Here is a 13,001-nt window from a genome sequence, read left to right as displayed (position 1 = left end):
TCTCGAACCATTTGAAATCTGAGAGAGATGGTGGAATGTATGAGCCACTCTTTCATTTCCTTAGATCCACTAAGCTCTTATTCCGTGATTTTATATAATCAGGAAAAAGAGAATGCTTTCCCCTTTGCACAAAACCCAGTGTCTTTACTGAGTTAATACTGAATTGATGCTCCCCTCTTTAAAAAAAAAAAAAAATAGAACATCGACTTAAGGGATATTCACCTTATTGGTACTTTTGCATCTTGCAAAACTATAATTAAAGATAGATAATGTTCATCATGTTATCTATCTCAAATATCTCTAAATATTCAATGTCTTAAATAAGGAAGCACATAATATACTCATTCTTTTAACAGTGATCAGGAAAAACAAATCTTTCTCTAGATGAACTTACATCCTTTTGTGTATCAAACTACAATTATTATAAAACTCAACAGTTCTATTTTTGATTATTTGCCAGGAAAATAAACGTAGAACTCCTTTTCAACTGTAGCAGTCACTTCATTTTAAATGTAAAGTAGCATTAATTTCTCTGCCCCTATTAATATATTTTGCTGTAAAAGTGCTTGAAGGTCCTATTTTTATCTTTAATTATTTAAATTGCCTTTTTTTCTATAATAGGCAGAATATAAAATCTAAATAAAAATATGTGTTCCAGAAGATGAACTGAATTCAGTATAGGAAGACAACAGGTATTATCCTTATTTAACCCAGTATTCTTTTATTTTTCCAAGGATGTGTGCTTTTAATATAAGCTAAAGGGTTGGGGGTTTATAAACATTTTGCTGGTTTGTGATAGGAAGAAATGACCAAAATGTAACATTAAATACTCCTTGATGACAGTACAAATACTCAATTACTCTTTCCCTATCTGTACTGTAAACAACATACAACAACATCCCTTAATAATACATAATGACTGAACATGGATATGAACTTGACCAAGGGCAGAATTTACCATGTTCAAATTCACAAAGTACATATTATAAGATAAAAACAGGATAGTATTCTGCTGTGTGAAAATCTTCTTTGTTCTTATCAGGTTCAAATAAGAAATGGTTAATTGCTTAGGTGTGAAAGCACTTTTTTTCTCTTAACCTTTCATCAAATAGTAATTTTTTGGATGCAGTGTTCTTTAAATTTTAGGCGTATCTGGCTAAGCTGTCTTACACATTTAACTTTCTGGTATGTTTCTCCCATCAGTCATTCCTGATTTTCTCTGATTTTGTCTTGCTCTTTGTGGTGTGAACCACGGGGACCACAGCCAATGGCAAACTCAGATTCAGTAGCAGAGCTGGCAATAAAGCTTCTTTTAGCACCTCTGAAGCTGCAGTGAAACCACTAAAGAGCATCTCAGAAAAACTGAACTATTTTCTTCCGGCCTCAATATCACTTACTTAAATGTCAAACTATAAATTATATCAAGAAAATAAAAATCTACTCCATTACTCTTATGCTTCTTATAAAGCTCTTCTTTTCCACACATGGATTCACTGATTTTAATCACAAGCTGGTATAATGATTACATGACTATTAAAATGCATGTAATTAATCTGAGCCTCATAGTTGAGGTTCTATTTTGCATAAGACCAAAGAAAGAAATGGTTAACCAAAATTTTGAATAACTTTGAGGTACCTGAGAAGTAAAAATCTTTCAAGAATATAAACCGTAAGTTGGAACCACATAGTGTGACCAAATTAAAATGTTCCATTTTCATAGGCTCTAGTTTGCTTTTATAATTACTGAGCTTTCCCCTGGGAGGGTCTGGCACTGATCCTAGAGTTTTTTCTTAGCTTCAAAGTCGTCCTCAACCTAGAGCTTGAAAAATGTGAGTTTCATGCTTCCTAACTCATCTTTGTTTTCCCTCTTTCCAAATGCTAATATGTGGAGTTGAAGATTATATTAGAAAACTAGTTTGCTTGCCCTGAGAACTTTTCTTATGTATCCAAAGGTTACTTAGAATTAACTTACTTCCTGAAAACCTACAAAAGACATTCAGAGCCCAAAGTCCACAAACTCTAAAACAGTCCTTTAGCCAACATTATTTTATGAAATTCCCGACATAATTTACATAATTTAATGACATATTTCAGAAATAAGTTTATAGGCTTAGGAATGGCAGTATTCAATAAGATTAAACTTTAAGACAGGACTATTTTGATATTTCCAAACCTCAGATGTAGTAAGTTTTTGAGATTCAGTCCTGTAGATTCCAATGGGAACATCTCCAGTAGAAGAACATAACTTCTGATACAGTCTGGCATAAGTCCTGATCCATAAGTCATCCTCGGTGATTTTCATCTACAATCATATGAATTATTTACATATCAAATTTTTAAGAAATAACCCAATGGTAATTTTTCACTCTTTAAAGGTAGATTTTATTGATATTTTGAAATCTCAAAGTGACATTCATAAGTGCTTATACATGTATTAAAGTTTTTTATTACATTCCATCTCAGCCTTATCCCTGGGTTCACCCAAACTTAAGAAACCAACTGCTCCATTTGTGGCAGCATGGCACTGTATTAGTCCCATATACTTGGAATATCACTGGTAATTGATTGGGAATTGTTGGAAAACCTGTAAAGGCTTCTTTGAATGTTGCAATAACCTTAGTGGACAGGGTCTGCTGATGTTACAAATCTTGAAATGCAAAGGACACTCCAGCACAAAAACGAATTGTCCATCCAAAGTTCTACTAGTACCCATACTGAGGAAGATGTGTAAAAGTATGGAGCACAGGACTCACAGACAGGAGGCATAAGTGCTGGTCTCTCTTTGCTAAACATGAATTTGAATTTGTTAGCAAGATACTTCATTAAATACACTTAGGCATAGTATACTTATTTATAAAACAGAGAGGTTAAATGTCATGATCGCTGTTTACCTTGGCAGTGTAGCATCCTATGTCAGAAACTGTCAGTCTCAAATACCTGCTAGAATTTTGTACAGAACGGCTACCTTCAGGATCATTTTTGTTCTGAATTTTGTACAGAATGGCTATCTTCGGGATTATTAATTTAAATAATGTTTTCCCTAAACATTGTTTAAGGGATTAAAAAAAACTAGGATGCTATTTTTTGAGCACATATTAGAAAAAAATAAATAAATGACATAGAAGAGTTAGCCAAAGTACATTATAGATGGCTTTCAGAATTGCCTGTCAGAATAATCTACACCAGAGATTAGTAACTTACAGAGCAAAGAAACCCCGATCCTGGTGTAGTGTCCAATCCCAACAGAAGTCTGGTGATAGAAATCATGTAGTCCTTCACAAATGACTGCAATATAAACAAAATACGTATTTATTGTGTGTGGGAAATACATAGAATAGCTTAGAGCATGAACATCTTATCACATCTTAAAGGTTATTTCTTGTAACACATCATTAAGCCCCCATAACAAAGGAAATAAAAATCCATCTTGCCAGTGTCCTCAATACACATGTACAGTTAAGCTGTCCTTAAAGAAATATGGGAAATGATTATTTTCTAGAATATCCGGATATGCTTAAATTTTATGGATGCTATTGGATGTGATGAAAACATTTTTAGATTTTTAATAACAAAAACTATAAGCCGAAATATAATAGAGAATGTTTTAAAAAATCTAAAATGACTAAAATTTACAATGAAATATTTCAACGGGTATTTGGTTTTTTGTTAGGATTAAACTTGATGCTAGTAGAATACATTTCTAGATAATATTTAAGTAAATCTAAATATTAGTGAATTAATAGGTTAGTATTTTTTTTTAAATAAATTTATTTATTTATTTATTTTTGGCTGTGTTGGGTCTTCGTTTCTGTGCGAGGGCTTTCTCTAGTTGCAGCGAGCGGGGGCCACTCTTCATCGTGGTGCACAGGCCTCTCACTATCGTGGCCTCTCGTTGTGGAGCACAGGCTCCAGACGCACAGGCTCAGTAGTTGTGGCTCACGGGCCCAGTTGCTCCGCGGCATGTGGCATCTTCCCAGACCAGGGCTCGAACCCGTGCCCCTGCATTGGCAGGCAGATTCTCAACCACTGCGCCACCAGGGAAGCCCAATAGGTTAGTATTAAATACCATCATGAGACTATTTTGTTTGCTAACATATATTTTGACACGTTGTTAGAACACTACTCAATAGTTCGAATATTAACTGAAAAATGCTTCTAGTTTCTTCAGTTTATTTTTTGGTCTGAGTGAAAAGATAGACTTTCAACCCATACAAGCAAATTTCACCATGATATGTAACAATTACTTCATAAATCGTATGAAATTATTGCCTTGAGTTTGATCGTCAGGTGTTAACAAGTGAAACATTTAAATAATCATCTAGGTATTTTGCACCCTTGTTGCTGCAAATGGCATTATTTTGTGTTTTTTTTATGGCTGAGTAGCATTCCATTGTATATATGTACCACATCTTCTTTATCCATTCATATAGAGATTATCATACTAAGTGAAGTAAGTCAGAAAGAGAAAGACAAATACCATATGACATTGCTTTTATGTGGAATCTAAAATATGGCACAAATGAACCTATCTACAAAACAGAAACAGACTCTTAGACATAGAGAACAGACTTGTGGTTGCCAAGGGGGAGGGATGGGCTAGTAGATGCAAACTATTACATTTAAAATGAATAAACAACAAGGTCCTACTGTATAGCACAGGGAACTATACCCAATCTCCTGGGATAAACCATAATGGAAAAGAATATTAGAAAAAAGAATGTATATATGTTTATAACTGAGTCACTTTGCTATACAGCAGACATTAGCCCAACATTGTAAATCAACTATACTTCAATAAAAAAATAATAACAATAAATCATCTAGTTATTTTGTATAGCAAAGACTTTAAAAGTTATAACACCTTTTTTTTTTTTTTGCGGTATGCGGGCCTCCCACCGCTGTGGCCTCTCCCGTTGCAGAGTACAGGCTCCGGACGCGCAGGCTCAGCGGCCATGGCTCAGGGGCCCAGCCGCTCCGCGGCATGTGGGATCCCCCCGGACCGGAGGACGAACCCGTGTCCCCTGCATCGGCAGGCGGACTCAAACACTGCGCCACCAGGGAAGCCCTATAACACCTTTTAAACAAATCATCTAGACTTTGTCGATTGCTAATTTACCAAGAGCTAGTTTCAAAAAAATAAACCCATCTAAAAAAGAACATAAGGAAACACATCTATTCCATTTTTTTCAGGCCATTTATTTAAATGGCTCTTTGGTTTTCAAGGCGTATTAACCTCCTAGTAATTAGGACATGACATATTGGGGCCACCAAGAGGAGCTGTGACACGCACCCCTGTTAGCATCATTCAATTTCATTTGTAACCCAGTGTGTGCTAAAGAAAAAATTTAAACAAATTCTTGGGCACTTAAAACTATTATTTCCAAAATAAAAAACAGAAAGCACTCATGGAAGAGAAATTAAACTGAAGATTTGGCAAATGACTATTTGAAATTATTTTAGAGCCAGATGTGGTAATATAGCTAATGTTTACTGTATTCTTCATCAACACATTCTTTGTCCAGAGGTCATCTGTCCTGTAACTTCATCAGGGCATAGACTAGAGTTAGATGTGAGCCAAAAATGTGGATAGCCCCATTTAATATCACCAAATCCATGCATTATGTCTTATGTGATACAATCATAGAACATTTTTCATAGAAGATTTTTTTAATATCCATTTAATGTTATTTTAGGTAATAACTTTTTTAATAATTGGTTTTCCTGATCTACACAGATGAGAATTAATAAAAATGATTAAAAATATGAAAGCGATCTGTGTTTCAAGTGGGATATAATAAAAACCAACGAAACAAGCAAACAAACTCAAGCATTATACAAATGCAGAGTCATTTACCACAGGAAAAGGGTCGGGATTAATCTAATGAGGTATGCATGGCTTGAAGATGAGTATTCCCACTAAACACTGGACAGTTGACCTTCCTGAGCCCTTGTCTCATCCATATATTATGATTGATAATACTGCTTATGTTATAGTTTTCCTTGGGGAAGCAAATAAAATGAGGTCTAGAATAGAATTACATTAATAGTAAATCACTATAAAATTGTAGTCATCTATAATAGTTCTTGAATATATAAGCATTTATCTTTAAGAAGATGGGTTTAAATCATTAACCAAAAGAATTAGATTGTATATTTTAAGAATAGAAGAATGTATGTTATATAATTTTAGAGAATAAAATATTTTAAATTTCTAATCTCTTTTTAACCTGTAAATAAATACTCTTTACCTGTCTGAAAAACCTACCATTAAAATATCTCATTTGACATCAGAAGGTAAATGGGCAATTACTACTTTGAAAATTATTGTTCTAGTTCATTCTTTCTGCAGCTGCTAGCTTTGGAAAAAACACAATTTCCTGTATTTCTATGTGTAACAAAAAAAGTGAAACAAAAATGAAAGGAAAGTAATAACTACTGCACTCCAATTCTACAGAGTGGTTTTCCTTCTACTTAGCTTATATATCAAAGACTTTCTCATGAGATTTCGTTTAAACATAAGGTACTGTGGCTAAAATATCTGAAAACCACTGGTGCATAATGACAGCAAGCATTTGACTGCTATGGATATAAATCCCCTCAGAGGCAACACTGCTCTTCAAACAATCCCTCCCTTGAACCCCTTCTTTGAGAGATCAGAATTACGTGTGCCTGGCAGTGGGGTCTGGGGTAGAAGCCTGGCTTCCGGAGTACCCAGATAATGTGTCTGGAAACTTTCGGGAGAACAGGAGTGTTTATGGTTCTTTGCTGTATTGTTCCCGCACTCATCTGGCATAAGCAGATGGTTTGAAACACGGCCAGAGACATAGTCATAGGCATAATTAGCCCAGAGGCCAGTAGAAAAGCCTTAACCCTCTTTGGATTAGTTTATTCCTTCAAGCATGGAGGATGAGGGTACATAAAATACATGATCAAAAAAGACAACACAATGCTTGAATGCTTAATTTGAGATTAAAGTTATCAAATAACTTAAAGCCTTATGAATATCTTTTTTCTCTTAATGGATATATTTTAAAAGTATCTGATTACTTGATTCAGAGAATACGAAATATTGCTTTTGTTCAGTTTCTGACAGAGTTAAAAAAAGATTAAAATATATTAGTGTAAAATAAAATCTCTATGAACTTCTTAGCTAAAGTTAAGAATGATAAAATGACAATGTAAAACTGGCATTCAGGAACAAACCGAATGGTTCTTAGTGGTTGTAAAATCTTCCTTATGTTTTTCTGAAGTAGGCAATAATTAGTAGATGTTTAAAATGTCCTTGGTTTATCAGTTTATTGACATCATTTGCTATTACTTACTAAAAAAATATGTATTAGAAAGAAAGTTGTCTTTTTTTTAACCTAGTAATTCTTTCTTAGCTTTTATTGTCTAGTAATGTGCTTAGAGGAATATGCAAAATGTATTAAAATGTCACATTAAACATTGTAGGACACTGGTGTCATAGAATGCCTGATATCACTTCATAGATTATTCTGAGAAATAATTTTTTCTTACAGTGTGTTTCATAGGCACATTTATGTCATTAAATACATGAAGTAAAATATTGGATTACTTCCAGAGCCAACTTTAAGTTAACGGCTCCAAGAGAAACACTAGTTGTATTATGCGTTTGATAGAATCTAAAGAAAATAGAAAATAAACATTTTAGAGAGAAACAAGAAACGCTGCATACCTGGTAAAGAAGCGTGTCCAACATGCTGATACTGAACACCCTCCCGGCAGCAAAAGGCAGTCGGAACATAAAGGCCAAATTAGAACCTCGCTCTCTTTCTTTCTGTTCAGAAATTTGAAAAAGAAAAATTTGTGAGCATTCTCTATTTTATGCTTTTCTATTTACTTAAATTTTCCTAACATATGTGAAGAAAGCCATTTTTATCACGTGGTTCTTAGCTATGAATGTGTCATGACTTCACTTTTAATTGTATTTTTAATGTCCCTTTACTTTTCATAACCAAGTTTTCCTGGTTAAAATACCCAGTAGTAAAGAAAGCTTAATCCTTTCATACATTAAACATTTATTTACTCTTAGTACCTATTTCTGAACAGGATTTGAAGTGACATTAATAAAAGGAACACACATAATAACATTATTTCATCAAATATAAAAAAACCTAAAGCCACATAATGTATCCTAACATCTAGAATATCTGCTTTTGAATATTCTCATATGTGAGGACAAAAAACATAGGCAAGTAAGGGCGATCACAACCAGTGGTTCCTAGCTTTCTGTCATTCGAGTTTTAATTTACCCATCTGCCTTTAAAGTTGTGCCAACCATACCAATCTGCAGCTAAGCTTCTGTAAGTGACAAAAAAGGTGTGTGTGTTTGCGTGTGTATTACGGTGGATGAGGGTTTCTTTTGAAAAATTCTGTTGCTATTAGTGCCTGCTAATAAATGAAGGCCTATGACCAGATGTTTGTGTAAGATTGGAAGGAATTTCTTAACCTTGTACTTAAGTGGTAACCCCAAAAATGTTCGTTTCTTTTGCTGCCAACTTCCATTTAACAAGAAATACAAGACACAGCCAAGCCAATAAAAAAATCACCCCTCGCTCTCAGAGGCAATGGGAGGAAGCCCCTGTTTCTAATGTAGCAGATTTGGGAGATCTCAAGGGACGGGACGTCTCTGGGTCCCCCTTTTTAAGAATGGAGGGGAGGGAGCATTGCTGAAGGAAGGGGTCTTGGAGAGGACGGGGGCCACTGCTGCTGCTTGCTGTCATGATGGTACTAGAGAGACTTGACCCCTGGGCTTCCCCTGGACAGACAGATGAGGCTGGTGCTCAGAATCAAACCTTTCAGGGAGAAACAGGAGTTATTCCACCACATCTAGGCCCATCCAGACTATAAGGACATCCTCACTTGAGATGTAGACAGAAGGAGGGATGCGCAAGTGGTGCCCCCTTGGTGTCCGTGTCCATTACATCACAACGCGGTCTCTGATTTACTAGGCTTGGTGTCAAAAATGCTTCATTTAACCGCCTCGGTGGTTAGGAGATGCCTGGAATGAGCTGTCTTCTTGCAGGGATAGGCAGGCTTTCCTGTGAATTGGGGGCCACATCTGGTTCTTAAGGTGTACTGCCAAAACCACAGATCTTCAGCCCATGTTAAAGCAAGTAGCCAAAATAAAGTGCCGAGACCCTAAGAATCTGAAGTCCAGCATCTGTCACGAGGTCAGGTGGGAAACAGCAAGCCTGCTGGGCTCTGCACACGGCTCATTCAGGGTCTTCTTTCCCAGAACTTGGCGATGGATCTCTGTTACCTGCCTGGGATCTTCTAAGCCAAGGACCATCATCTCTGTTCATTGTTCACTCCTCTAGCTAACAAGGGGCTTGGGACACATGGCAAAGCACGATTTTATGCTTTTGCATGTTTTCTCATCCCTTAAAATTTTTAAATCAAGTTTTGTTCTTTTTTTTTTTTTCTTTGATGCAGACTTAGCTGCAGTAGAACTAGACAGGGAATTAATTTGTTCATGGTTAGACTCAGAGAGTCGTGGTGGTCGGGTGGTGGCGATGGAGAGGCACAGGAGAATGTTCCCAAGGTGATCATACGTGGGGCTGGGGTGGGTGGGAGGCAGGGAGTGCGCAGTGGCTGCACAGACGGAGATCCGAGGAGCCGGACACACTGAGCACGTTCCAGCTGTAGAGGAAGATGTGGTCTCAAATACTGTTCAAAAATCAAGTCGGAGGAAGACTGAGAAAAGCCATAATTTAGTGACTAGAACATGATTCCAACTCCGGCCTCTCCTCTGCTCTCAGTGTGAAACCGTCTAGTTTTTGGCTTTAAATATCTCATCTTAGGACTTCTAAACCCATACATTAGCGTTCACATCTTTCCCAAAGTTCAGTTACAGCTATCAGCCTGAATAGTTTTTTTTTTTCCAATTAGACAACTTTTACTAAATGAGAAAACTACATTTAAAATGTGTTTTAAAACAAAATGGAATTAGAAAAAAAGACATATGCATTTGAAAGAAGGTTGCACTGTGCTGAAAATCAAATCTCTTGCAGTAATACAATACGCCAATTCTTAAAACGTAAGTTAACGAATTCTCAATTTAACATTTTCAAAGACGTTATTAAGGTCAAGAATTTCACATCTATGGTAGCACTCAGAGAAGGGCATTTATAAATATGCTGTCCATCCCTGTGAAGCTTACACATTTGACAACGCTCAGTAAAACTTTTAGAATCACATCCAAAAGTGCTGCATTCAAAGCATCACAAATCTGTGTCCTGTAAGTTCTCCTTCTAACATCTGTATGTTGAATTTTCTACTCCTGTCATTGGTTAATACTACCCTTAAAAAAAAGAGAGCAGGAAAAGAAGTGCTGCAATAAACCCTTGGTCATGTACAGAAATTACTGCTACTATAGTTCACTACAAAGCATGTCTATACAATACCATATGAACTTTGATCATGAATATCTTTCTGTAAACATAATCTCATGCTTTACTAAAATGAATTTCTCATCATGCTGAACAATTGCCTAACTAGTTAATCAAAGGTACTGACTAGTCAATCAGAGAATCTCTGACCACCATCTCCGCATCCCTCTCCCCAGTCCATCCATTAAATTTCCAAACTCCAGCATTTATCCTTAGAATTATCTTAGAATTATTCCCTCTCTGCATCCTACTGCTACAGTACTTGCTGGGGCTTAAACTGACTATTAATTTGCCAACCTCTAGTCTTTTGTAACACCCAGTCATCCAACACGATGCTACCAATTCGTATACAAACAATTGCAATAGTGTAAATTTTTGTTCATAAATCTAAAATCAGTTTACTCTAAGATTCAGACTTTCTTGCGGAATACATGCCTGGAGAACTCAAAGGCAAGATTTCTGTGAAAAAGCAACATATCCTCATGAAAAGAGCTTGTCCTAAGAATTTCCTGACAAAAACTTGAGTCTGTGGTAAGCTCAGTGGATCAGAGGCAGGGTGATCCTTGGCATATAGCGGTTTCTTTCACTCACATTATCCCTGCTCAATGATTTACTGATGGAGAAGATACATTGCCTAAATCCAGTGGGTTGTTCTCTAATTTTAATAAAGGTTTAACCAATATTTCAAATGTTCTCTTTTATTATATACCTACATTTACATAGATGCTTCAGTTAAATTACATTACATAGCACATTTAATGAAAAAAAATTTGGTTCAGTTACATTTTCCAGTTCATACACTGTATTTTCCAAATACAGAAATATTCTTTTACCTTCAGGGCTTACACTGAAGGAAAGGTACTCACTTCCTTTTTCCACACATCTGAATCCTATCGATAAGTATCATTTTATAAATCATTCATTATTAAAGGTTCCAATCAAACACTAACTCATTCATTTATTTACTAAATTAGTCAGTTAACAAATAACAAATACGTGTTGACAAGTCTACTCTACATAGGGCATTATCCTTAGTGCTAGGCATACAGAATTCCTGTTAGAACTCATAAATTCTGTTAATATAGAATTATTATGCATTGAATATGGCCCAGGCACTAGTAAACAAATATAGACACCTTCCTTGCCTACAAGAACTCACAAACTGTGAGTGATACCAAAAACAAACAGGGAAGACACCGGGGTGAGAACATGCAGCAAAACAGGGGTAGATGCTTGGGTAGCACGTAGGAAGGGCGTCTACCGTAGTCTTCTGGTGGAAAAGTCGAGAGACTGAATTAAAAGTGATGTCTAAGTGGAGACGCAAATATGAGTAGAAATTAGCCAGTAAATTTGGGAAGGGCAGGTGTTAAGCAGAAAGTTATAAACAAAAGGTTCAGCATATGCTAGAAGCTGGATGGGAATAAAGCTTAAAAGACTTGAGGAGCTATAAGCAATTCTGTTTGAATACAGCATTGAGTGTGAGTGTACGGGCTAGATGGAGAGGTCAGAGGTGAGACTGGAACAGAAGCCAGGAATTAGATGTTAAAGTTCCAGGACACTTGAGAGGAAAAAGGATGTTATCAAGAATTACACTGAAAAACAAGGGTGAAAATTGGGACAGTTCCAGGAAAAACAGGACATACGATGAACCCATTTTGAAATTATGTTAACAATTTTGAATTGTATCTTAAGTGTAATGAGAAAAAACTTACATATTTTTTAAGAGGAGGAGTGATATGGCCACATTTCTAGAATGGTCATTCTGGTGACAATATGGAAAATGGACTGGAAATGGGGAGGTGGCATGGGGAGACCAAGCAAGTTAAACGAGGGTGTTAAGGCAGCAATTCTAGTGAGAAATGAAGGTTTACAGAAACAGATCTTCTTCAAATATATTCAGACATCAGACATTAAATTTGAGGGGATTTTTGACTGAATTGGGTAGTAGAGAGAAGATGAGGATGATATCCCACTTTCTGGATAACTGGGTGGATAAGTGTGCCCTTCTGTAAAAAAAGGAAAGGTGGAAGAAGAGAAGACTATAAGTTAATTTGGACTTGAGTTTCAAGGTTAGTAGAGAAGTCCAATTGCTAAAAATATGGATCCAACAGACAGTATAACACACAGTGGTTTGGAGCTTGGATTCTACAGACAGACAAGGTGACCAGTCAAGTATTGCCACTTCTGGTTGGACGATCTCGTACAAGTTACTTAAGCTCCTTCTTCCTCTGTTTCATCACCTGTGAAATGGGGTTCATATTGGTGATGACATGGCATTGTCATTCTAATAAATAAACAAGATAAAACATCTAAAAGTATTATGTATAGTAAGCACTTACTGTCTTCTATTACTAGTAATTCTTCAAACACATCAAGTGATGCATCACATTGTGGACTTGATATTGCTTGCTTTCTTCCTGTACTGATACTTCCAAGTTTTGACTGGACTAGTCTGGCGTTATCATTATAGCTCAAATATCACCTCCCCGAAGAGACCTTACTTTATCACCTTATTTAAAGTAGGCGTTCCCCAGTTACTTTTGAATATAACCCTGTTATGACTTTCAGAGCTCTTCTGAAATCTATAAT

The 13,001-nt window shown here is 36.1% G+C and overlaps 1 protein-coding gene across 9 annotated transcripts in view; it reads right to left on the bottom strand.

Annotated features, from left to right (window-relative positions):
* Positions 1 to 13,001, bottom strand: part of KCNT2 (potassium sodium-activated channel subfamily T member 2) — a 383,268-nt gene that overhangs the window by 22,647 nt on the left and 347,620 nt on the right. For 8 of the 9 annotated variants that reach the window (XM_079945031.1, XM_079945029.1, XM_079945030.1 and 5 more), the window contains 3 exons: positions 7,697 to 7,798; positions 3,202 to 3,285; positions 2,174 to 2,302 (listed from right to left, as the gene is read on the bottom strand). In XM_079945031.1, the coding sequence (XP_079801157.1) occupies positions 2,174 to 2,302; positions 3,202 to 3,285; positions 7,697 to 7,798 (315 nt within the window). Of the gene's footprint in view, positions 1 to 2,173; positions 2,303 to 3,201; positions 3,286 to 7,696; positions 7,799 to 12,613; positions 12,653 to 13,001 lie in introns of those variants that run through there. The other variant, XM_079945037.1, reaches the window with a different exon arrangement.

Source organism: Stenella coeruleoalba (assembly GCF_951394435.1).
Source record: "Stenella coeruleoalba genome assembly, chromosome: 1".
Classification (NCBI taxonomy): domain Eukaryota; kingdom Metazoa; phylum Chordata; class Mammalia; order Artiodactyla; family Delphinidae; genus Stenella; species Stenella coeruleoalba.
The sequence above is the reverse complement of the archived record's forward strand: the minus strand, read 5'-3'. Positions and strand labels throughout refer to the sequence as shown.